This window comes from Pseudopodoces humilis, chromosome 29 (assembly GCF_049639895.1).
Source record: "Pseudopodoces humilis isolate 2021_Gansu_Grassland_sample_001 chromosome 29, ASM4963989v1, whole genome shotgun sequence".
NCBI lineage: Eukaryota > Metazoa > Chordata > Aves > Passeriformes > Paridae > Pseudopodoces > Pseudopodoces humilis.
Window position 1 is genome coordinate 4,301,994 of NC_142228.1, and position 25,083 is coordinate 4,327,076.

General features: G+C 47.9%; 1 protein-coding gene across 2 annotated transcripts in view; it reads right to left on the reverse strand.

Moving 5' to 3' along the window:
• Nucleotides 1-1,743: 1,743 nt before the first annotated feature.
• The window catches only part of MAP3K14 (mitogen-activated protein kinase kinase kinase 14), a 28,416-nt gene continuing 5,076 nt past the window's right edge, over nt 1,744-25,083 (reverse strand). Inside the window, exons 2-16 of one of the 2 annotated variants that reach the window (XM_005532617.3) lie at nt 21,468-21,740; nt 20,860-20,929; nt 18,471-18,678; nt 17,760-18,356; nt 16,571-16,708; nt 14,309-14,438; nt 13,505-13,636; nt 12,980-13,084; nt 10,791-10,954; nt 10,283-10,433; nt 9,360-9,710; nt 8,044-8,150; nt 6,655-6,799; nt 6,014-6,114; nt 1,744-4,923 (exon numbers count right to left, since the gene is read on the reverse strand). In XM_005532617.3, the coding sequence (XP_005532674.1) occupies nt 4,759-4,923; nt 6,014-6,114; nt 6,655-6,799; nt 8,044-8,150; nt 9,360-9,710; nt 10,283-10,433; nt 10,791-10,954; nt 12,980-13,084; nt 13,505-13,636; nt 14,309-14,438; nt 16,571-16,708; nt 17,760-18,356; nt 18,471-18,678; nt 20,860-20,929; nt 21,468-21,720 (2,817 nt within the window). In that variant the 5' untranslated portion in view covers nt 21,721-21,740 and the 3' untranslated portion in view covers nt 1,744-4,758. Of the gene's footprint in view, nt 4,924-6,013; nt 6,115-6,654; nt 6,800-8,043; nt 8,151-9,359; nt 9,711-10,282; nt 10,434-10,790; nt 10,955-12,979; nt 13,085-13,504; nt 13,637-14,308; nt 14,439-16,570; nt 16,709-17,759; nt 18,357-18,470; nt 18,682-20,859; nt 20,930-21,467; nt 21,741-25,083 lie in introns of both variants that reach the window. The other variant, XM_014261176.2, reaches the window with a different exon arrangement.

The following is a 25,083-nucleotide window of genomic DNA, read 5'->3' on the forward strand; positions in this document are numbered from 1 at the left end:
TGGAACACCCCCACGCAGGGTGTCCTCAAGGCTGTGGCGAGCAGCGCTGGGCTGTTCCTCGCCGCAGGGGAGGCTCCGAAGCTGCGGCAATCGGCAGCAGGGACAAGTTTCGGCGAGGTGGAGGCACCTCCGCCCTCCTTCATCCCCAGCATCCACCTTCAGTGTCGGGGCTGGAGCCCCTGGGATATCCCGGGACTGTCAGCTCCCCGTTCTGTGGGGTGGGACACGCAGGAGGTGCCGGCAGCCCCCAGCCCCAGCCCCGCAGCAACCGCGACCCCAAAGGCTGCGGGGTCCCTGCTGCCACCGGGCTGGAGAGGCCCGGGAGCCGCACGAACCTCTCGGTACCGCACCGGACCCGAGCCTGTCGCTCCCTCCCCTGCCCCGCTGCTGCTGAGAAACCCCGACCCCGCAATGCCGCAATTAAACCTCTCTGTACGATTTCTTCATCAAACGGGCCCCGCTCGTCCCCATGCGAGGACGCTCCTCCCTCCTCCCGTCCCTCCTGCCGTCCTTCCTCGCTCGTCCCAGCTTCAGCCAGAGCAGCCGCTGCTTCCTGCTGTATTTAAGCTGCTTCAGCGCCGGCTCCGTGTCCGGGGAGGGATGGGAAATGAATGTGTAACTTATAAATGCCTTTAAGCCAGAAATGTAAACCATTAACTGCTCATTTGTATACATTATTTTTATATACTGAAGGCCTGTTTAATCTAAAGCAAAACTGATAATAAAATGTCTCAGAGGATAAAGGACTTGTCTGGGAGAGGGGTTTGCATGGGGGGGGCGATGCTGTCATGGAGGGAAGGAGGGAGGGAGAAAAGGAAGGAAGGATGGAGTGAGGGAGGAAGATGAAGGGAGGGATGGAAAGATGGAGGGAGTGGCTGTGGCTGCCCCATCCCTGGAAATGTCCAAGGCAGGTTGGACAGGGCTTGGAGCAACCTGGGATAGTGAGAGGTGAGAGGGTGGAACAGGATCATCTTTAGCGTCCCTTCCAACACAAACCAGTCTGGAATTCTAGCGAGAAACCACCCACCATTTTTTTGAGGACAACAGATCTGAGGTCTGTTCACAGCACAGCCATGTGGGAGCATGACAGAACAAAAAATGTGTTTCAGGATAACTGTCCTCAATCATCAGCCTGGCCACAGCCCCCCGGCCCCCTGGGCTCGTTCACCAGAAGGATTCAGCTCCGTGCAGCAGCAGCAGAGGGGCTGCAGCACTGGGAGGTGTGGGGGGATCCCCAGCGCTCCACCTGCACCTCCCAAGGTAACACTGAGCAGCTCCCAGTGCAGCAAATCCCCTACAACGGGACAGAGGGAGGATGGGACTCTGCTTGGAAGGAGAGAGATGCCAGGATATTCAGCAAAGCCTGGGCTCAGAGCCATCGAAGTTAGTGCTGCCTCTACAGCCCAAGAAATCACAGAACCCCAGAATATCCTGCACTAGAAGGGACCCTCAAGGATCACCCAGTCAGCTCCTGCTCTGCACAGACACTTCAGCAATCCCACCCTGTGCATCCCTGGGCACGGTGCCCAAATGCTCCTGGAGCATTTGGCAGCCTTGGGGTGGGACCTGGGGAGCCTGGGCAGTGCCCAATCCCCCTCCCTGACTGCTCCTGCATCCCTCAAATTATTATATAGCAGCGTTTAATCAGACCAGGCTCCTTTTCCTGGAAAATGTTTTATTCAGCATCACCATCTTGATCTATAGGACAACACATCAAACAACCAGCGATGACAACAAACAAAATCTTTTTTTTTTAGCTTTATTTTTTTTTTCCCTGTGAAAATGCAGGTCAAAAACATTAACTTCAAGGAATCACAGTTTTATAAAGTGTCATTCATTCCATACAAGCTCCTCGTTCCAGCACCTTCCCCCACTGCCCATCCCAAAGAGATCCTCAGCTTCACCTCACCTCACCAGCAGTGATTTTTCCAGACTTCCTGAACAGGAGCTGCACGACAAGAGCCATCTGTGTTTATCACTCCTACTTGTCCTCCCCACCCTGAGCTGGGGTTCTGTCCTAAACACTCGTTATGAAACCTGACAGTTCCAGCCAAATTTGAATGAGGATAATGCAAATCGTCCCCGACTTCCTGCTGTCAGTATTGCCTTCATCTGGAAGCTGGGTTGTTTGTGCCTGTCACAGCAAAGTGACAAGCTGAGGGAAGAGGAAACTGTCCTGGCAGCAGGAGAAAGCCAGGGAGAGCTCAGGCTAGCTGGCAGCTCAGCCTGGAGATCATCCCAGAGGAGAACCCCAGCTCAGGGACTGGGAAGGCACCAGTGGTTTGTGTGGCTGCCAGGTGTCTGTCCCCAGGCAGGGACTGTGCCACCACATCCCACCCTGAGAGCAGTGACACGGCCAAGCTTTGTGTGCTGGGAACCTGAAGCCTCACTTGGGCACTTGTGGTGGCAGCAAAACAGGGACTGGAGGCTTTGGACAAAACAAAGAGGGTGAATCCTGGCTAATGCTGCTGTGAGGGTATCGGGGAACACAGATATCTCCATGGACCAGGGGAACATGGACAGCTCCATGGACCAGGGGAACATGGACATCTCCATGGACCAGGGGAACATGGACAGCTCCATGGACCAGGGGAACATGGACATCTCCATGGACAGTGTGAGGACATCCCGGGCCCCAGGAGGGTTCGCTGCTCTTGTGCAGGTGGCCTGAGTTCAGGTTAATGCTGCAGATGCAGAGCCCAGGAGTTCTGCAGCCAGTCCTGCTGCTCCCTCCCTCCCTGCTGCTCCAGGGCTCAATCCTAATGCCTAGGCATGGAACTAGATACCAGGACGTGGGAGCAGCCCCCAGGCGACAGAGGCACAAGGGGCAGCCTTTGGGATGGAAGCCACGATGCTTTGGGATTGACACATCACCACACACACACAGAAACAACCAACAGTTCTCCTCCTGTCCCCTCAGAGGAAGCTCAGGAAAGGAGCCAGGCATGCACTGTGCTTGGGAGCTTCTGGGACCCCTGGAAGAGGCACTTTGATCCCTCCTGCTCCAGAGCTTAAACTCTTAGTAGTTTATGGCATCTGAAAAAAGAAATCGAGCCAACCTCCCCCTTTCCCCATTCCCTCCTGGAAGACATGTGCATAATGTGTTAATTATTTACTAAAAAGACTCTGAATGTGGCATTGTAGATATAATTAGGTGCCTATTTTGGACAACGTATTAAGTGCTTTAGAACAAAAAGTGCTATAAAAACTATACCCAGAGTGGTGACAGGTTTCATTTTTCTTCATTTCCACTTTCTTATTACATCACAACTTGAATTTTCTGATCTGGGATGTCACTGTCTGGTGGAGCAAAACCAGCCCATGTTCTGGGAGACCAAAGGGAAAGAGCATCCATTGTTTAAGGAGTGCTGGTTCTCAAAAAGGGAGGCTCAGAGTTCAGCTTTTCCCAGCTATTTTCTAAGTGAGCTCTTGGGAACACTGCCAGAATTGCTGCCCCGTTGTGTCTCCCAGACCAGCATGGATTTGGCAGAGCCCACCTTGGCCTTTGGGAGCCGTTTCTCTGCCCAGGCTGGATGCTCAGAGGCTCAGAGGCTGCCACAGAGCTCTGGGAGAGCACAGCCACAGGGAGGGACTGTGATTTCCAGGTGTGCCAGGCCTTGGAGCAGCCCTGAACAAGCACACTCGGAGCTCACACCTCCCTTGGGATCCGTTCTGGGACGGAGAAGAGCGAACAACACCCGCCCACCTGAACTTGACCTGTGAGGTTTCAGTATTCACAAACATTCACAAATCATTAAAAAAAACCAGTTCAAAGCTTAAGGCATTCCAGGCCCAGCTGCCCATCCCACTCAGTGATCCCAGTCTGAAGTGAGGGGAGGAGTGGGAAGCCTTGTGAGGTCAGGCGGAGCTCACAGAACTGGGGCACTGGGCTGAGCTCACAGAACTGGGGAGCTGGGAGGGAGATTTTTATAACTCTGCAATAAAATTCAGCCCTGTCACAATTGACAGAGCTGATGTCCCTTACTCCATCAAGGATGGGACAGTGCACCCGAAGTCCCACATCAGAGATGGGAACAGGATGGAAGAACAACCCCTCCACTCTCCCACCAAGGAATTCTGTACCCTCCTCCTGCCCTGCCTGCCAGGGACACCAGAGAGAGCACCAGCTCCTCTGAGACCTGCAGGTGGGAGCTGCAAGCAAAGCTCTTTCTGGGAACAAAGTTCTTTTCTGATTCAAGAAGGAAGCGACTGCGGGGAAGGGTGGGAGGTGAAACCAAGAACCAGCCAGTGGCTGCTGTCGATCCTCCCCATGCAAAAGGCTTGAGGTGGAGATGATGCTCCCCAGAGCCTACAGAAATGTTTTTATCTCTAACTGGAAGGAAGTTAGCCATCTTCCCTCAGCACAACCATCCCCAGCTGCACTGAGGGCACCCAACCTCCTCCTCTGGGCAAGCCCAGCAACGACCGACCTCACCTGGGAGCAAGAGCAATCCCCCTGCTCTCCTGAAAAGCACAACCTCCTTCCTCTGAAAAGTGAGGAATTTCCACCTACCATTCTCAAGCTCTAACACACCCAAAACAAGAAATTCCCACTGTCCTGGGGAATGTCTAAGCTCAGGACATGTCTTGGAAGTGCATCAGAACAGCCAACGGAAGTGAAGCCCGAGGGCAGTGAGCTGTGATCCTGCTGCAGCACAAACATCAGCCACTGCACTTGGTGCTCCATGGCAGGGGAGGTCAGAAGCTTTTGCAATTCCTTCTTTGCACAAGGTGTAAACCTCCAAAGCAGGCAGGGCTTCAGGGCCTGTTCTCCAGCTGGCCGTGCTTGACGCGCCAGGCCCAGCTGACGCTGCAGTCGGGGGCCAGGGTGCACTGCAGCTCGATGCCAGAGTCGGGCACCTCCATGTCATAGCGCACAGGCTGCCCCTCCTTGGTCACCAGGCTGAAGGCAGGCACAGGGATCTGTGGGGCACAACACACAGAGCTCAGTGACACTTCCAGTCTCCTCCAGGACATCACACCCCTCCACCACACGCAGCTTCCCAAGACAAGAACAGCTCCCAGGGAGGGCTTCGTGCTTGGCAGGAACATCCTGAACTCCTCTCATAAGGGAATCCTTGGAACTGGACTGGCAGTGCCCACCCTGCTGCCAAAGTGCCTCCCTGAGCTCTGGGCCATGGCTGGGGGTCCTGAGCTGCCCATGTTTGGGCACCTGAGCTCCTCTCCAGGTATTTTGATTTGTGATGTTCATCTGAACAGAATCTAGAGAGAACCAGCAGCACTGGAACATTTTCTGGGCTGGTGCAACATCTTTTAGAGACAATCCCATTTTACACTCAGATGAGTCACAGTCCCACAGACACTCCAGAGATGCTTTCAGGAACAGCCAAGGCAGCCCACAGTGAGGTTCACAGGAGTGTGCCAACATCTCCAACAGAACAAATTGGAAGCACCCCAGCCAAACACAGCTCATTTCCCTGAGCTGATGCTACTGCTCATGATGAAAATCCTATATAATGATTCTTTAGGGAGAGGGGAAAGAGTTTATAATTGAGAAGGATTTTTTAGGCTGCAGCACAGGTGTTTTCTAAGGTATAGATCCCTGTGGTCACTCTGACAATTGGCACTGGCTTACAATTCAGGTTTGGTACTAGGTTTAGGCTGGATATTAGGGAAAATTTCTTCACTGCAAGAGTGGACAAGCATTGGAACAGGCTGCCCAGGGCAGTGGTGGAAGCACCATCCCTGAAAAGGTTCAAAAAATGAGTAGGTGTGGCACTTGGAAATATGGTTTAGTGGGCCTTGTGGGGTTTACTGAAAGGTTGGACTTGATGATCTTGGAGGTCTTTTCCAGCCTTAATGACTGTGTGATTCAGAAAACATCCTGTGGTACCACACTCACAACAACAGCAGCACTGAGGTTCTGGTTCTAAAGGTGTACTAAGGATCCCTGAACCATTCCTGGGTCTCTCTGGAATTCAGGGGTTATGAGGCTGTGGTAGGGAAGAAACCATTCCTCAGATGATGCACTGAACTCCAGTCTGTGTCTCACCTGGCTGCTTATGCCTGTGGCAATGTCTCCCACCTTTGTCCTGTGGAAATCTCTGATGTGCAAATTTTCTCCACTTAGCAACTGGATCTGGATTTTCACTCCTGGAATGCACAAGAGATTCTTTAACTTCTGCTAAGCCACAAGGACCTCAAAGTCCACAGCAAAACTGACTGACAAGGCACACACGGGGAAAAACTCATTTTTGTCATTAAGGATTTCATTTATGTAGGTCTTTTGCTGAGCATGGAGCTAGCAGCAGACAGGATGACTCACACAGCAGAGCTGCATTTAGCAAGAAAGCAGCTGAAGTGATGTATTAATTTGCACAATATGCCCTCAAAATTCTGGGTAGATGTTTGTGGTTATAAAACAGTCCTTGCACATAGAAGCTGCACGAGGCAGGGTACACAGGGCTCTGTGTGTTCAGAAACTTCCCTGGATTTTGCTGTACAGACCCAGTGCCTTCCACCCATCTGTGACTGGGACAGACTGGGCTTCCTCACAGCCCATCTTTAGAGGGGGTCTGTGCTAGCACAGCAACTGAAGGACAAAAGGAGCTGAAAACATCCCTATCCAGCCTGTCTAGATAGTGAGAAAGTGATTCCTGGCCATTTATCCCAGCTAGGGAAATGCAGACCCACCGTTGAAGTAGCTGGGAGTATCCGTGTGCCGGCTGCGGCTCAGCAGGTTGTTCCAGCTGCAGCTCTGCCCGTCTGCCTGGCTGTTCCAGGAATGGATCCCAGAGCTCATGGTGTCCCTCAAGCTGTGAGAAGCCTTCATAGAGTTCTGCAGGAGTAAGCACAGGTTTGTCTAAGCCTCCAAAAGAAAATGAGCTGGCAAGAGATGAGCATTAAAATAAGGTCAGGAGGAAAAAATCCAGAGGGGTTCAAGGCTGGGCTTTACTCAACATTTATATGCCATCTGGGAAAGGGAATGGATAGCAGTGCAACAGTCATTATCAGATATTCTCAATAGTTAAATCAATAATGAGCTGAAAAGTTGGATGACAAAAGAGGGGTTGTACTGACTGGCAGGAGAATTAAGCATCAGTTCAAATATTTGTCACTTACTGACATTAGAAACACACAGGAGAAACAATTAACTGTACAAAACCAACCATAGACCATGAGCTGCTTCCCTGTGGGGAAGGGTCTGTATTGTCCCAGTCAATCTGACATCAGCACAGTGCTCTGAACCAGTCAAAAATCAAGTTAAAGGTATGGGGTAGGTGCTAGTGGGAAAAACCAAGCAGAGTCAGATCCCACACTGCACACTGTGTGTGTCAAGAGCTGAGCATTGCAGAACTCCCTCAGTCCTCCTCAAAAAGCACTGGAAGACTGAGAAAAGAGACAAAAATAGGACACAAAGCTGCTCCAAATCAGAACTGACTCCTGCAGATGCCAGGATGCACAAATTTGGGTCTCAATGTCTTTGAAAACTGTGATTGAAGGGCTTTTGTCCTTCCCTGGTCCAACAAGGCTTATTCAGTGTTCCTCACTGATATTCCCTACCTTAGAGAGCAAACCATTCTAAATATGTATTTAAATAACTAGGACTATGTATTCATTAGTATCAATGGGTTAAAATAAGTTAATGGAGAATAAATCCATAGGCTGGGAATATCCAAGATTTGGGTCTGTTTTCCTGTCCTACTCTCCTGGTCTTTCCCTAAATCTCCCACTGGTGGTCATGACCAGGAAGAAGACCCTGCACAGCTGCTTGGTGCAGTTCCTACTTCCATCATTGCTTCCCCAGCTCCCTTCTCCTGCAGACAGGGTTGAGGCTGCTGAGATTTCTGTATCCACACACTTGAAACTTCTGGGGAGGATAGAGCACAGCAGAGCCTTGGGAGGAAAGGATCCACACTGGACAGGGAACCAAACCGTCAGCACCCCACTGGGCATGAGGAAAGCATTTGCTCCCCAGTAAATTTGGTGTCAGAAAGCAGCAGCAAAAGTGAGGAATTCCAGATTTCCATTGGTCACAGCTGCCCCAAGGCCAGTCAGCCTCCCCCATCCATCCCCACTCACCTTCTCACTGGCATCTGACACAAAGGGGCTGTCGATGCTGAGGCATGAAAGCATTTGCTCTTGCTCTTCCAGAGAGTAAGGCTGGGAAAGGCTGTTCAGAAACAGTTCTGCAGCGAAAGGAAGAGAAGGGAGACATTTCCAGTGTTTCCTTTCATGCCTCCCTGCTCTAATCACAGCTCTGCAATTAATATCCAAAGCTTCTTCAGCAGTATTAATGAACATTCATATTGGTGCAGCAGAACCCAACACACAACTCTGCCTTGCAGAGGCCACAGCCAGCACTGTGACACAGGGAAACTGAGCCAAGAGGAGATGATTGTGCAACAACATGCAAAACAGCATCCAAATTTACCAGTTCTTGCCCATTATGTCTCCTGTGAGATGTCACTCTAGATTCACCCACATTATCAAGGAAAGGTCAAACTCATGTACTCAGCTCTCACAAGTATCTGGAGGTTTGTACTCCCTTATCTGGATACAAGTACTTACAAATACTGCAACTATTCCTGATAATATCCAGATATCCCATACATAACCAGCTCTTACAATGCTACTGGGACCCAAAGCCATTTGAGAAAGAAGCTGCCCATCAGCAACCCATAAAATTTCTCATTCCTCAGTTTCCTGACACAGTTACAATTCAAATCACTTTCTTCCTAACTAGAAGCTTTCAATTCATTCAAAAAGACTTGAAAATATCGGAGAAAAAAAAGGTGAAATGTAGAGTTATACTGGGGCAACGGAACTGGACAAATCACTGATTTCCACACTGAATTTACTGCTGGCTTTCAAAATCTGGATTGTTGTTGTAACCAAATTCCTTGGCTGATGGCTGTAGGAAAAACAGTTGCAGGCTGATTTTAACTGCACTGCTTTGCTTGACATCTGCCATTCCCTTATTTTATCCTGGCCTTTATTTACCTTAATTAAAAAAAAAATAAAATATGTTTGAGCCTAAAATTCCAGATGAAGTTGGAATTCTGACACTGTTTACACAGTGCCAAGAAGCACAAGCCTGAAACAGGCTGTTTTCTAAGAGGTTCCTGCACCTCTCTCAGAAGGTTCACCCCTGTTCAGGGGGAAGGAAATTCTGTTCACTGCCTTTGTGGCACATTTAATTGGTTAAGAACTATTAGTTTTGGTAGTCTGAAGAAAGGTTGAGCAATTAGTGTAACAAGAAAGGAACTATGAGCAAAATGACATCCAAGCTGAAAACCCAAAAATAACTGTCAACAAGCCAACAGAAAGCAGCTGTATTTTTATCCTGCTCTCAAGCAAAAAAAAAAGCTGAATTCCTCCCCCAGCCCAGTGCTCACCAATTTCCAGCTGCTGAAGTTCTTGCTCTGAAATGGTTGTGGCTCTTTCCATGTGGCTGCAGCTCTTCAGGGGCAGAGGAGTCGAGGAGAGAGGTGGGGGGTCACAGGTCTCAGGTAACTCCTTGCCCTCATTCCAGTGGCTTCCCTCAACCTCCTCTGTTTGCTCCAGAGATGGAGGTGGTGGGACTGGGCTGGCACAGGAAACTTTGACTGACAGTTTTGGGTCAGAACCAGTCTCAGAAACTGGGCTCACTGTAGGGGACAGGGATGTCTGTGCACTGTTTTCTTTGTTCAAAGATAAATGTCTGGGCTCTCTGTATTCACCTTTCCAGGGGCTTCTCACACCTCCCACTACAAAAAAACAAAAAGGATACAAACATTATCAAATAAAGCAGTAAAAGAGATAGAAGTTTTCCTTTGCTGTAGGAATTTTTGAAGTGTATTTGCTGTAAAATGCCCAGCTTCTTCAAAAGATAAAATCAGATCACCTCCACAAATTCTTGCTGTATTACAGAACCACTCAGAAGGATTAAGTTGAAATAAATTAGTGAGGGTGTCAGGGGCAAGACTGAACCACAAGTATGAGTTACAGCTAAGGATGTAATAAACCTCTGCTTGCAGTTGTGCTGCACACCAGGCTCTCCAGGACAGAAGCCCAGGCACAGCACCTGAACAAAGCCACAGAGAGCTCACCTCCTTCAGCAGAGAAGAGCATGTGACAGCACACAGGAAATTAGCATTTACTTGGGTGACAAACACTCGGCTGCAGGCAAAAGCCATCAACCCAAAATATGCATCAATACTGTGCAAATGATATACTGGACAATAAAACAGACTGGTGCTTCCCAAAAGAACAGCACCAGCAACTCTCTCAGTGGGAATATGAAGGTTCAGCTACATCAGTTATATCAGGACATTGCTACCTTCCTCGAGTGCCACACAGGTCTTAGTTTTGAGCTCTGATGCAGATGCCCTGTGCAGAGGCTCCTTCTCCAGCCCCAGCTTAATAATCTCAGCAGTGAGAGGGTTGCAGGAAGGTGGAATTTCCCTCAGAGGAGGCGGCTCTTTAGCGATCTGTGTAACAAACAGGAAGTGAAAGAGGTTAGACCAGAGAGGCTTAATTTGATTTCAGGAAGGTTCTTCCCACCCCAACAGCGTTTCCAACTGAAATGAAAGCATTAAGTGAGACCTGAACAGTAATTTTATTACAGCTGAATGGCTCAAAAGTCACCCCCAAGTCACGAGCAGGGTGTGGAAGAATAGTCCAAGCAGAGCAGGCATGGAGAATGTTCAGCTCCCAAAGCAAGGCTGGCATCCTGTCAAATGCCCAGCTGGCTCCCAGCCATCCACCCGAGGCAAGTGCTCCATGGCCAGCATGACAAGCTCTGGCAGCTCACCTGCCTGGTGCTGCAGAGAGGCTGGGTCACTCACCTTCAGGCACAGAGGGTGGTTGTAGTACTGGGTCCAGGGGTGGCAGCCGTTGAGCATGTGCAGCATCATACAGCAGCTGCTCCACACATCCACCTTGGAGTCACAGCGCTTCCCCATCACCACCTCCGGGGCCATGTGGGTCTCTGTGCCAGGCACGTAGTTCCCTAAAACCACCCAGGAGAAAACTCACTGCATGCAGGCAAGAAAACAGCTCCAGTGCCACTGGTAGGAGGCCTAAGGCAGAATCCCTCTCTTTTCAGCTAAAGAGACATGTCAATGTCATGGTGGCAGCTAGCCTATAGCTACCAAATAAATTTGGCTATACTGGACTATTAAGGAGGTATGGGGTGGATGCACACCCCCCCCTCAGAAGTCTTGGGTGCTCTCATGTTGTCATGTTTTTCAATAAATTCACAACATAACCTAGCAAGCTGACAGCTTGTTGGAATCAGATCAAGAATGGTGGGACAGTCTGCCCATCACCCTACTCAAAATCCAAAACTCAAATATCTGGAAGACATCAGTGATAGAAACGTGTGTTTTTAATTGAAATAGTTTTGAATGGAATTGTTTATTGTTTATAGTGTTAAGTTGTAACATTGTAGCTTCTGAACAGTTAACCCGTGACATGCTAGCCTGAAGGACTGTGACATGGGTGGTTTTCCCCTAACAGCTCCTAGATGTGAATGCTGCAGCTCCAGTGATACATGGAGCACACTGCTGGCTGGAGGAGCTAGGTTTGTCAAATTGAGTGGAAAGCCTCATTCAAATTAAAATCATGCTATCTTTGTTGTCCTATCTGCAAGACACCTGCAGAAGATAACAAAGAACACTTGGAAATTTTTTTTAAATATAACTGAAAGGGTGAATTGTCACAGTGGCAGCTAGACTGTAGCTGCCAAATAATTTGGCCATATCGGACCCCCAAACTCAACCAGCCTAGAAGTAAAACAAGCTCCCAGATGGGGCAGGGATGGATCAAACCCAAGCAGGGACCTCAGCTAATCATGTTCAATCCAGAAAGCAGACACAGCACAGGTCAAGGAGCTGGATGGTGCTAAAACCTCGACCAATGAGTTGTCTAGACCTGGGAGGTTTGCACTCACTATATGAGAAGGTTCAGAACAATAAAATAGGCTGTTGTTTTATTAAACAGTTCAATCTCTAAGAGTTTGTGTTGTTCCTGTCTCCAACCAATGACCCTGTGTAATATGTCAGCTTCACTGAGTGGTTTGGGTGGGAAGGGACATTAAAGCCCATCCAGTACCAAGCCCTGCCATGGGCAGGGACACCTTCCACTGTCACAGGGTGCTCCAAGCCTCATCAAACCTGGCCTTGGACACTTCCAGGGACCCAGGGGCAGCCACAGCCTCTCTGGACAGCCTAGGCCAGGGCCTCCCCACCCTCACAGGGAAGAACTTCCCAGTATCCCATCTGATCCTGCCCCCTGGCAGTGGGAAGCCATTTCCCCTTGCCCTGTCCTTCCTGGCAATTGTCCCAAGTCCCTTTCCAGCTCTCTTGGAACCCCTTTAGGCACTGGAAGGGGCTTTGAGGTCTGCTCTGAGCCTTCTCTTCTCCAGGCTGAACAATCTGAGTTCTCCCAGCTTTTCTCCATAGTGGAGGGACTTCACCCTAACCCAAAAAGCAGCATTGTGTGTTTTTAGAAGCTGTTCCCTCTCAGACCCATCCCTTATACACAGAACAGGGATTAAACTTCCTTTCCAAGCAAATCTGGGAGGCAAAACATGAGCTTGACTTTAGAAAACATACCCTTCTCTTTCAACAACTGCATGAAGAAGCACAGTTAAGTTTAATTGTCAAAAAAAAGCAATTTTGCCTTAGTGGAGGTCAGGACTCTTCCCCACTATTTAGTGAGGTTACCTGACAAGTCAGAGTAGGATTTTAAAGTTCCAGTGTGGTTTCTTGCAGGAACAAAACACTGGATGCAGCATGCTGACATAATCTTACAAAAATCCTTCTAGCCTGGGAGATAAGGACCATCTCCTCCCAAATTTCATTTCATTTTGGCTGTCAGTGGGATGTCTCACAGTAATACCAATGAACGAGACACCCTGAGCAATGCTCAGCCTGGAAAATGCAGCTGCTTGCAAATCAGCCACATGTAAATGTTCACAAGAAAGAATGAGTCAGAAGGGCAATTCTTCAGAAGAGCAGCAGCAAAGCCTCACCTGTGACCAAGCACTTTCCCAGCCCGTCTGGGTGCAGGTGAGCAGAGTGGCCAAAGTCACACAGGAGGGCCCTGCTCCCATCGTCCGACAGCAGCACGTTCTCCGCTGCCAATGAGAAGGGTTCCGTTAGTCTCCTCTGGATTAGGAGATGGGAAAAACAGTCAGAAGCACACAGAATGACAGTTTTTTAAGCCCAAGGGATTTATTTCTCCTGTCAATGGCTTAAGCAAGTACAGAGCTGTCATTATCTCTTACAAACTACCAATTACCCTGGAGATTCTTTTGTAGCCCAGTGGTGGGGCAGCCTGGGCAAGCAGCCTGGCAGACCCATGGGGTGATAAGAAGAGGTGACAAACATGATATTCCCAGCAGTCTAGAACCAGGGGAAACTCTATTTCAAACATAGATCTGAAGATCTAGTAAGTAGATCCCATAACTTTAGTAAGTAATCCCTTAATTTAATCTCCAAGAAGTTTGCCTCTTCTAAATAAAGGGAGGAACAAGGTACTTCAAACACCTTCCTACCTTTGACATCTCCATGGAGAATGTTTTGAGCATGAAGATACTCCAGACCCTCTAACACCTGGCCCAGGTAGCTGAGGGCTCTGTCCTCTGGCAGGCAGCCACTCTGTTTAATGAGCTGCCCTAATGAGCCACCTAGAAAGGAATCCAGGGAGTCCACATTAGCTTATCTTTAAATTCTCCCCAGCATGATTAACATTCTTGGTTGTTTCCATTGAAAAAAAATAGATTTTCCAGGTCTGATAGCATTTATCTTCCACACATGGCTCTGTTCCTCTTGTTTATTCCCAGAGTTTTTGCTGCCCAGAAAAACAGGTCTTTTTTATTCAGTGTCATTTTAATAGTTGCTTTGGAGCAAAAGCAACTGCTCTGTGAATCAGAGAACAGTTCTAGGTGTTACTGGGTCCACATTTCTAGGTGTTACTGACCACCAGCTCTTTCTTCACAGCCTGTTTTCCATGGTTCTGGGCAGAAAAAGAGCTCCAGGCAATGCAATCATCTAGGCTTGCTTAGACAACAAGTATCCCCTTTTCCAGGGCAAGTGCTCCACTGAAGTCCTGCAAATCAACAGGAAGCACAAGCCAGCCCCAGCTGTGTTTTACTGTGAAAAAGAGACACCTTGAACTGGAGTGAGGCAGGACTGGGAATTATTTCCCCCACAGTGAGCCCAATGCAGGGATTACACACACCAGGAATATTCTGGATGCACTGAGGAACCAACAGATTCATATTGGGGCAGGAGGAAGAGGAGGTCAATGTGCACTGGACAGTGCCAGTGGTGCTTCCATGGTGCTGTCCCCTGCTCACCCTCCATCAGCTTCATGAAGATGGTGACCCAGGGGCCCTCCTTGACGGCGCCGTACAGGGGTACCACGCTGGGGCTCGTCACAGCCGCGCATGTCGTCAGCTCCTCGGCACGGAAGTGTTCCACCTGCACCTATGGAAACAGAAAGGCACTGAGCAAATCCTGGGATGGATCCTCACAGAACCATCCCTCTCTGGTGGCTGTGTGACAGCAGAGGCACAAGATGGGTTCATTGGGCTTTATGGTATTAGAGGTCTTTTCCAAACTTAATTCTGTGACCCTCCCTAACAGAACTCAGGGAGTGCAGCAAGAAGTGAGAACACTTGGGATGATAAACCCTCAATGTCTAAGGGAAGTGAAAATTCATCACAAGAGATCACTGCCAGCTTGCAGTAACTCCAGATTACAGCTGAGGATAGGTACCCTTCAGGAGGAAGGTAATTTCTGTCTCAGTAAAAAAGATAATTTGGACAACTGAACATTCCACTTTTATGAAAGAGAGGGGAAAAAAAAAAACCCCTGGGGATGGTGCACAACTTGGCAAAAATTCAACTCCCCCAGACAGGAGGGAATATAAAATATGTCCACAAGCAGTGATCTACATGATCACCTTGTTAGGTGGTGCTCATCCTGCAAACAGTTAAAGAAAAACTTTATTCACTAAGTTCAGCCAAAGTAAATAAAACAAGAATTTGCTGAAGTCCAGAAGGAAAACATGAGTCATGAAGATGCTGGTGGGAAAAAGATGCATCATGTTTCTTCTCTGTCAGCAATCTGGCTATAGCTGGTTTTCTTTCATCTCAAGAATTTGGAGAACAGGTGCTTCCAGCACTAAGTCTGGTGAAAGAAGGTGAGGTAGTGCCCTCCTGTCACAGGGAGGCAAGCAGGAACTGGAGACAGTTCCTCATGGAAAATTAAATAGAGCAGAGAAAATGTCCAATTTGCATGTTAGAACTCTCTGCTTTCAGAGTGTGATCCAAGAAAATGCATTTCTGATATAATGAAGCATCATTTATCCTTCAGTAATTAGGGGGGAAAATGACATTTTGAAAGACTTCAGCTTCTCCTACTTTCATGTTTCCCTTTTCAGCACAACCACCCTCCTTCCTGAAAATACACCCCACAAGGAACAGCTATTTCTCCTAAGACTGTAGATTTGCCAAATGGATAATACACTTAAATAGCTACACACTGACAGGAAACAGGCTGGTTGTGTCAGCAAAATATTTCACACCTGAACTGTGAGGATGCAGAATAGGAATTAATTTTCTATGTGCTAGAAAGATGTTTGTTTCTACAGCTGACAGCTGAATGGTTATGAAATGGTTAAATTAATACACACACTAGCTTATCTTGCCACTTACATCTTACCACAGGGAGCATAGCAAGCTGGGCCCAGTGTAAATGGAGGAAAATGAACATTTTAAACTGAAGAAGTTACAGTCCTTTTTGCACAAAATATTTTTGTACTCAAGGCAAACACTTCCCACATTAAATTTTCTACTGAAGTAATGTGAGAAACATCAGTTCACAGGGGTGATGAAACTATTCAAGTGGAAGTTCAAATAAAATAGTTTACATTTTCCTCATCTCCTTGCATTATCCCTCTGTCTGCATCTCTGAGGCCCCCACAGCAGCCCCCAAATCAATGCCCTGATCCAAATTATATTCCACACACTTCCTACATCATGTGACAATGGCATATCCTGGAGTACAATAGATTATAGTGCCAACTTCTGGAAAAACACACATCCTTTGCTGCATCTGGAACAGCATCACCTCAGAACAATGTGCCAGCATTGCTGACACTGAGGAGATGAAAGCTCTGTTTTCAGAGCCTACTGACTGCCTCGGGTTTTTCCTACTTTATTCCTTTTTCAATGGGGAAATAAATACCTGCCATGTAAGCATTTACACCAGACATGGTTTGAGATAAGAATAGTCAGATAACAGACAACCCACACGGCTGTTGCTCCCCTACAGTCACTCACAATCATTCAGAAATCTCTACTCTTGCCTCAGCATCCAGGATCCGTTTCAGCACACTTTAAAGCCAAATGAGCTTATTTCTGGCTGCTGAGCTTGGCCCCTGTGCACATACAGGTCCTCCATCTGCTCCTCTCTCTGCCAGTACCCTGAAGTTTTTCCTTGGACACAACAGCAGCACTTCACCGTGACTGTACAAGGCCCTAAAGAGGACCTGGGAAAAGATTTCTCTCTGTGTGCTGTCTGGCCAGGACCCCAATTCTCTCACACAGAATTACCTTCTTGGCAGCACACTGAAATCCTGTCTGCTTGTCCTCTATCTTGTACACTTCCCCAAAAGAGCCAATGCCCAAGGAACCATGGCACTTTGTCCAGTGAACCTCTTCTCGGTACTCGTAATCCACTGGCTTCAACTTCTGCAAGTCCAAAGAGAAAAGATGAAGGAAGGAAAGAGACACTTAAATGTGGGGCTGCATGGACAGAGATCAACATTCTCAGAAACAGCACAAGGACAGATACCACAGCACTCTCTAGAAATCTCAATCACAGCCCCATCTCTAGAAATCCCAGTACAAGATTACTTCTGCAACAGGCTTGAGATGAAACCAGACAGGATCAACCTACTTGATTTCTGTGGGCTCTGTTGGTCCTAAAAAAGTGCACCCCAGAGTTGCAAAGAAAGGCTGCCAGGATTTGGATGGCTTTGGAGTTCTGTGTTCCTCCCTTCTCATGCAGGACCTAACTACAAAGTTGAATCCTACAAGTAACCCAGGCTGCTGTGACTAAATGCAGACAGTGTGCTAAAGCTTTTCTGCAGTCAGTAGATGGAGACTCTGCCGTAGGTGCCAGTGTGAACACGTTCAGGCAGGTAAGGGACACCTTGATATCCACAGATCATACTGACAGGGTCACACTGACCCCAGGGAAGTCCTCCAAGAGGACTTTAAGGTGTCGAGAGAGAACTGAATTCAGAAGAAGTGAATCATGTCGCTAGGATACAAATTTCTGTGCCTGTGGGATGCTGGGGATGCTGCAAGGGACACTGCAGGAGCTGCTGGTCCCAGCAGAGGCACAGACTGGTCTCCTGCACCTCCCCTTCTACCCAGTCCTGGTTTCTGTCACACTCCAGCTCATCCAGAGCCAATAAATATTGCAGCCTGGCTGAACGGATTGGGCTCTTCCCCAGCAAACAGAGGACATGGCTGAAGACTGACTAAGCACAGAACCACTGCTCAGAGACAGGTGTGTGTGTCTGGTGACTGAACACAGCACAGAGCCAGCACTCTGAGACAGGCAGGGCTTTAATTCCTGCAGAAAACAACTCTGCATTGTTATCTGGCAGCTTCAACCAGACCCAGAACCACTCAGAAATCGCAGTTCTAGAAGCAAGCACGTGGATGCAGATTATCCCTCTCCCAAAGCCCAGGAGAAACTGTGCCTCCCACACCCCAGTGTGGCTCAGATCACCTCGTTCAGCAGCACGCCTTCATTTTCATTCGCTTCATGGAATTGTTCCTTCAGCTCCAGCCCACCTCCTCTCCACGTCTTGGCCAGGCTGGCTAAATTTTGTGGTTCACCAAAACTCACGCTCCCCTTCAAGGCATCTACCAAATATTCTTCCACAGAAAGCTTGTCTGAACTGGTTTGCACGGACTGGTTGATGTATTTGGTGAAATTATATTCTAAGTTTAGGCCAGATAAGCGACTGTCTTGATAGTTGAGATCACCATTGAAGTATGTGTCCAGAGCATTGTGCTTCATGGCATGGAGAGGACTGTCCACAAGTGGGAAATGGGGGGGAAGGATATTGTAGGGAAAAGGATGGAGAGTCTCAGGCTGGGGAACAGTCTCCCTCTGTTTCCAAACATGATTAAGGCACTGAATAGGGCTGATCAGCTTGTGCAGTTCAGTTTTGTATTGGCTCCTTGGGGAATGGAGTTTGCCCGTGGACAAAGGAGCATGAGCACACTTCTCAAGAGACAGTGGATCATAGCCCAAGTCTTTGTTAAATTCAGGAACCCAAAAACTGTTTCTGTAAAGAGTACTTTGGTGGGATTCATCCTCCTAGAAAACAAAACCAAACAGCTGAGCAGGAACCTCAGTATAGACACCAAAATTCACCTAGGAGCTGTTAGGAGTTTGCAGGGACAGTACAAAAGGATGGTTGAAGATTCTCACCTGGACAGGAATTGGGGTGCAGCTCTCCTGTTCTGGAGTTCTTGGACTTCTCCTGCCAGCAGCCACAGGTTGCCCTTTCAGCTTGGATCTTTTCTTGTGCCGTTTCTTCTTGGCCCTGCCCCGGTGCCTCCCTCGCCAGGTGGGCGCCATCCTGCCCTCCGTGGCATGGGCCACATTGTTGGGGATGTGATCGAGGCTGTCCGAGCGGCTGCTGGAAACCAGAACACAGCAGGGCTCTGAGATGGGACAGTGCAAGCACAGCTCAGGTGACACCTCTGACCCACAGAGAGAGAATTAGCAACTCTGCTAACTCAACAGAGAACTAAACCACAACTCCTTGCCTTCTAATAGGGATAAGTTCAAAGTCCAGGCAGAGCAGCACCTCTGGCATTGTATAAAATAAATTGTGGGGTGTGGGGGAAACAAAACATTAAAGTGTCCCAGGGTTTATAAATTCTGGAACAACAAGAGTTGAATGTACAGTCACAGAATGGTTTGGGTTGGAAGGGACCTTAAAGCCCCTCCACTGCCACCCCTGCCATAGCAGGGACACCTCCCACTGTCCCAGGCTGCTCCAGCCCCAATGTCCAGCCTGGCCTTGGGCACTGCCAGGGATCCAGGGGCAGCCCCAGCTGCTCTGGGCACCCTGTGCCAGGGCCTGCCCACCCTGCCAGGGAACAATTCCTGCCCAATATCCCACCTAACCCTGCCCTCTGGCACTGGGAACCATTCCCTGGGTTCTGTCACTCCAGCTCCTTTGTCCACATCCCTCTCCAGCTTTCTTTTATGTCTCTTTTTTGAACATAGCAAAGTAGAGGGAAAAGCACAGCATGTCTCCAGGCTGCTCTGAGACAGTTTGTGGTTGATTTCTAGTGAACACAGAGATGATGTATAAATGCAGTCTATTTTAAAAAAATATTAAAATTAATAAATGTGTTCATAATATCAGTGCCTGCTCTAATATGAAGAAAAAGAGCTTTGCACAGAGAAGAGAGATGACTAAGTGCACTTGAATAAAACAGCTTCAAAAAACCAAAATGTGCTGCCTTGTAAAGCTCAATACTACAACATGTCTTTTATGAATACACAACACTCCAGCTGGGGTCAGCACAAAGAGATGAACTCTCATGGGGGATATTTGCCTGTAGTTACTCAGGAACAGAAAGAGATGGTCTCTGAGATTCCTTTCAGCTCAAACCATTCTGTGATTCTGTGATCCAGTACCAGTCATAGCAATTAGATTTTTCAAATTAAACTCTAAGAGAAAACAGGACTTTTGATCTTCAAATGAAGCAATTGTTCCATTGACTCGGAACAGCTCTGATACATTCCTCTGCCTTTCCTGATCAGAGATGCAGGGCAAAGCCACTATCTCCATCTTTTCCTGGTGTTTTAGTGCTAAAAGATGCCATAAGTAAAGTTCTGGCATCAAGGCATCAGCACACAGCCTGAACACACAGCTGGTATGCATCCCAGAAAACCCCACATCCCACATAAAACCCCTCAGAAATGGGTCACTTTGCACTTTTTCAGATGGTTCATGGGACCACATCATAAAGCCACTGGGCAGTGTCAAACCACACATCCCACAAAGTGTCTGAAGCCATCAGGAAACAGGCAGCACCTAATTCTGTACCCCAGTCACCCATTTCAGGGTGCTGGGGCTGCCTGACAAGGTTCCAGTGCATAAGAAAGTTCCAGTATGTGCCCCAGCTGGAAGATATTCCTCATGAAGAACAAGCAGCTCACTCCCAGGTGACTCCAGAAAACCAGTTCCCAGGCCTCCTCTTGTCCATCACAAGTGTCACTGTCCCTTTTACCACTTCCAGCTTCTCTGTGTTCACAACTTCTGTTGTTGATGCTGACATTAAGGAAAGGTTCTCTCATCCCCTTTTATCCTTCCAAGAAATTAAGCTGTTCCCTTTTCTGAAGACTCCTTCTAGCAGCAGCCCAGGTTTCACACAGCTTTTCAGCAGATGGTGTAACAGTTTCAAAAGCATCAACACAGTTCAGTTAAAAAAGACTGAAAATTTCACCTTGGATCCTTCTACTTCAAGCCTATGAACCTTAAAAAAATCAGTCATTTCAAAACAAATTTGACCATCAAGAAACAGAGGCAGAAGGCTACAAGGGCAGTAAATCTGCAGACATTGACAATGAGACAATTCAAGGAGTTTCAAGTGGTTTGTGCCTAAACTTGTATTTTTTCCTGATAGGAAGATGTTTTGGGAAAGACACATTCTTACCAGGCCTCAGACAGAAGAACTAATTCCAACAGGAGTGCTTTTGGAAAAATATTTTAAGTTCAGAGAGCCAGGGTGCTTTGGAACAAGGGCAAGTCAGCAGACACAACAGTGAAGAGGGGTGTTTGTATTAAGAGATGTCTCACCTGTAACGTTTACTGTGGGCAATAAAGGATCTCTCTGATAAAGTGGGGCTGAACTCCTGACTGTTTTCACCTGTGTGAAAAAAAATCAGGATCATCACTTGTCTTAAATCAGGTAAAGTCTCTCCTAGTAACAACTGGACTTAAACAGCTCTGCCACTGTGCTAAATGAGTGATCCAGACAATCACTGCACAGTCATGTCACACCGCCCACACTACATTCTTCCTCCCCCACAATTAGGAGGCTCCCAGTATCTCCTGATCCCTCAGCTCTTTATGACAGCTTTACTTTGGTTTCCTCTTTTTTATCCCCTCTTTTAAACACCTTTCAGAAGTCAGCTAAGAACAGGTGACACAGAACACAGATCTGGTTGAGGTACACGGGCTTCATGCTGGTCTTTTATTTATTCTTTATTCAGTGGATGCTGCCACATTATTATGAGATTTCATGAGCTTCCTAAATAGAGTCTGGGATGTGTCATCAGCTCCACCCCACTTGGGATTACAAATAGATGTGGTCTCAGCTCTCCAGGAGCGCCAAGGGAGTGAAATCTCATCCCTCTTTACACATTCCTTTTTCTCAATGAAGCGCAGCCCGCCCTGCTACTCACATTCTGCTTGGGCAATAATAGAAATTGATGCACAGCCTCCTTCTGTTTCTTCTTTTGCTGTTCCTTTGGTGATTACATCATTCAGGATTTTCCACTGACTGTGAAAGATGACCTTCTTTGAATCTTCTACTTTGCAAACACTGCTCTGCTTTTCACTCACTGTCTCCTTCAGCCCCTTGGCAGCTGTGAGCTCCTTTTTGTGCTTGATGGCTGGATCAGGAGCTCCCTGGCATTCAATTCCCATCACTGCCATTTCCCAGCTTCAGAGAGACACTGAGCAAGAACAGAAAAACAAAACACTTGTCAAAATACTTCACAGACAGAAGCAGCTTCAAGTTTATGAGAATCAGGAGGCTCCTGAAGGTATCAGATTAATAAATAACTCAAATCAAGGTCCTGTTCTGAAGCCCATGTTCTGAGCTGGAGAAGAACCCAGTGCCAGTCCTCCATTTCTGACTTGGACCACTGAAGATCTGAATAGTCAACGTTCTCATGACTGAAAATATGCAACCACATATGTTGCAGAGAAATTTAATTCTTGGTATATCCCCTAAAATATAAACAGTGAAACCAAGGAGCAGAAGGAACTCCCATATCACTAAACAGGAAGAATATTCACCCTCAAAAAAGGGGAAAAAGGGAAGACGTGAAAGTTCTTGTGCACCTGCAGGGAATTACACTTGCTCTCACAGCACATGAATGGCCATAAACCCAGCTAATTCCCTTTTCCCCTGTGCTCAGTCACCCTTAAAGCCATTCCTCATTCTCCCTCAATGAAGCCAGGCTCGACAGCCAACCTGCCCATCCACAGATCCTCCCTCACCCCTTCCTTCCTCTACATCACCAACACCTCCTGCAACCCTTGCTCAAGCCCATCAGAAGTGCAGCTCCTACAGAGTGCAGGATCCATGGAAGCTGGTGTTGGATAGAGGACAGTGATGGTGCTGGAACAGATCTCTCTGCCTGAGAGCTGGGGAGGGGGTCAGCACAGGCTGTGAGCTGACCAGGAACACAAATGGAGCTCCAAACAAGTCCCAGCACAGGCCAAACCTTGACCAACTGGCAGCACAGGGGAACGTGGAAGGGAGCTGGGGATGGAAAGGGAGAAGCATAAACCAGCATGGAAGCAAAGCACTGAGGGACTGATGGGAATATCCAGGGATGAAAATCAGCAGAGTGGAGAGTTCCCTACAGCATGAGCCCCTGGGGAACACAGTGTTCCCATTGGTGTAGCCCCACATCCCCTCACCTTGGATTCTGGAGAAGCTGAACCAATTGTTTTCCTATAAAGAGAATGTGCAGAGATCCCTTCTTTGTGCCAGTCCTCCCATAATACATGTATAAAACCTTAAAATTAACATTTCCACCCTTAAATAACCCATGGAACCCATATTGGACAATATACACAGCTGTTAAGTACCAGAAACCAGGATAGGACAAGGAGGGACATTTTAAGAGAGGCCGAGAAAACAGATATCAGCACCATTACAGGAGCACTCCTTGAGGCTCATCAGCTTCGATCTGCACAAATCTTTATTCTTTTTTTTCTTTCTTTTTCCTTTTTTTTCTTTCTTTTTCCTTTTTTTTTCCTTTTTTCCCACCTTGAGCAGCTGCCTGGGGCAGCAGGACATTTACTCCAACAGGCTCCTGGCAACAGAGATGACTCAGGAAAATGACAAAATGAGCGGGTGCTTCATGCCTGAAGGACCACCAAGGAAAAGGGGAGCCAAGTGCATGAACCTTGGTGCTGTGAGTCACCTAACAACCTGGCAGGTATACAAGGAAAGTCAACAATGTCCACATTCAGCGGCCAAACAGAGAACAGCTGCTGTGCAAAAGAAGTGCTGATGACAGTATCCCACTCATTACAGCCGTCCCGCTCCCTCTCCTCTACAGAAATTATGTCAATTCTCAGTGCTGTAAAATAATCCCTTGGAGCAGCAGGAGCAGAGCTTGCCAGATGACTAACCCAGCCACCAGTGACCAAACTGACAAGTTCAGAGTTATTTTTATCCTCACTCTCTCCTGACTTGCATTAACTCTGTCTCTCCTTGCCCTCCCCTCACCTTCAAGGTCCTTCAGCACAAACCAATCCTCATCGCCAAAAAAGATATAATTCTACAAGTCCCTCCTTGGCTGAGTCAAAGGAGAACAGAGAGAGGGGAGAAACAAAACTGCAAGTCCTTGTTGCCCTCTGAAACGGCAAAGAATAACAAGGAAATATAACTGAGATTAAAGTCAACAAAGCTCTACCTCACTTGCAGACTCAAAGAGACCGAGGCAGCAATTGTGAGCAACGGCCTCGACCCAGGCAGAGCTCAGGCAGTTTAATGTGTGACTCAGGTCTGTGGGGCTGTGCAGGACCAGAACCTGCACACCCAGCCTGGTTTAACTGTTGCTGTACAATTTTCAGTCCTTGGAAAAGTTAAATGCCAACTATTTTTATGGTGTGTACAGCAAAGCATGGCGGGCAGAAGCTGTGATTAAAAATAAGCAATCATAAGTTTTAAATAGTTTTTGAAATGTAACTTCTGCCTGGAGAAAAGGAGGCTCAGGGGAGACTTTTATTGCCCTCTACAGCTTCCTGACAGGAGGTTGAAGCCAGCTGAGGGTCAGGCTCTGCTCCCAGGAAACAAGAGACAGGACAATAGGAAACAGCCTCAAGTTGTGTCAGGGGAGGTTCAAGTTGTATATTGGGAAAACTTCTTCACTGAAAGGCTGGTCAGGCATTGGAATGGGCTGCCCAGGGCAGTGCTGGAGTCCACATCCCTGGAGGTGTTCAAAAGCCAAGGAGACATGGCACCTCATGGTATGGCTTAGTGGGCACGGTGGGATTTGGTTGAACGTTGGACTGAATGACCTTGGAGGTCTTTTCCAACCTCAGTGATTCTGTGATTCAGAACTGAACAGGCCTGACTCATCTCTGTGCATGTGGAGGGGGCAAAGAGGTGCAAAGAGCTCCTGAGTCCCGTTAATTCAGACACAGGCACTTGGTGTCAGGACAGACCCACCCCACAGCCCTTCTCAGGGAGCTCCAGATGAAAGGGACCCTGGGGAGCAGCAAACGGGTACCTGAGGATCCACAGAAAGCCCAGTAAGTGCAGGATTTACCCCATGAGCCCCATGCGGCTCCCCTGCCTGTTTATGTGCTCCAGAATGAGTTTCCTGTACCGACACAAGGCACAGATGAGCAGCATGAGGAGCTTCATGTTCCTGAGCTGGAGGGTGGTCGTGTTCTACCCAGAAATGCTTCTCTGGTTTTCAAAACCTCCTCTCCCTCAGCCAGCTCACTTAGATATAGCTGTAATTCTTGATTTCCATATCCTGGACTTTCTTCCTTCTGTGGACCATGTGATGGGCTCGTTATTTTCAAGGCAGAAAGGGGAAGTCAGGTAATGAAGCAGGAGATAAGAGTGGATAGTGCACTCCTAATTCACAACAGGCTTTTGATATCAGCTTTAAGCCTGTTTGCTCCTTATCTTCACTAAGGGTTTACTCACCTCGGGTTAACTAATGTCAGTTCCCACTGCTGTAAAACAGAAAGTGTGTTTTTACAGAATGAAAGCCAAACAGTCTCAGTTGTGCTGTGAAGGCACCGCTCCGATGGCAACTTCTC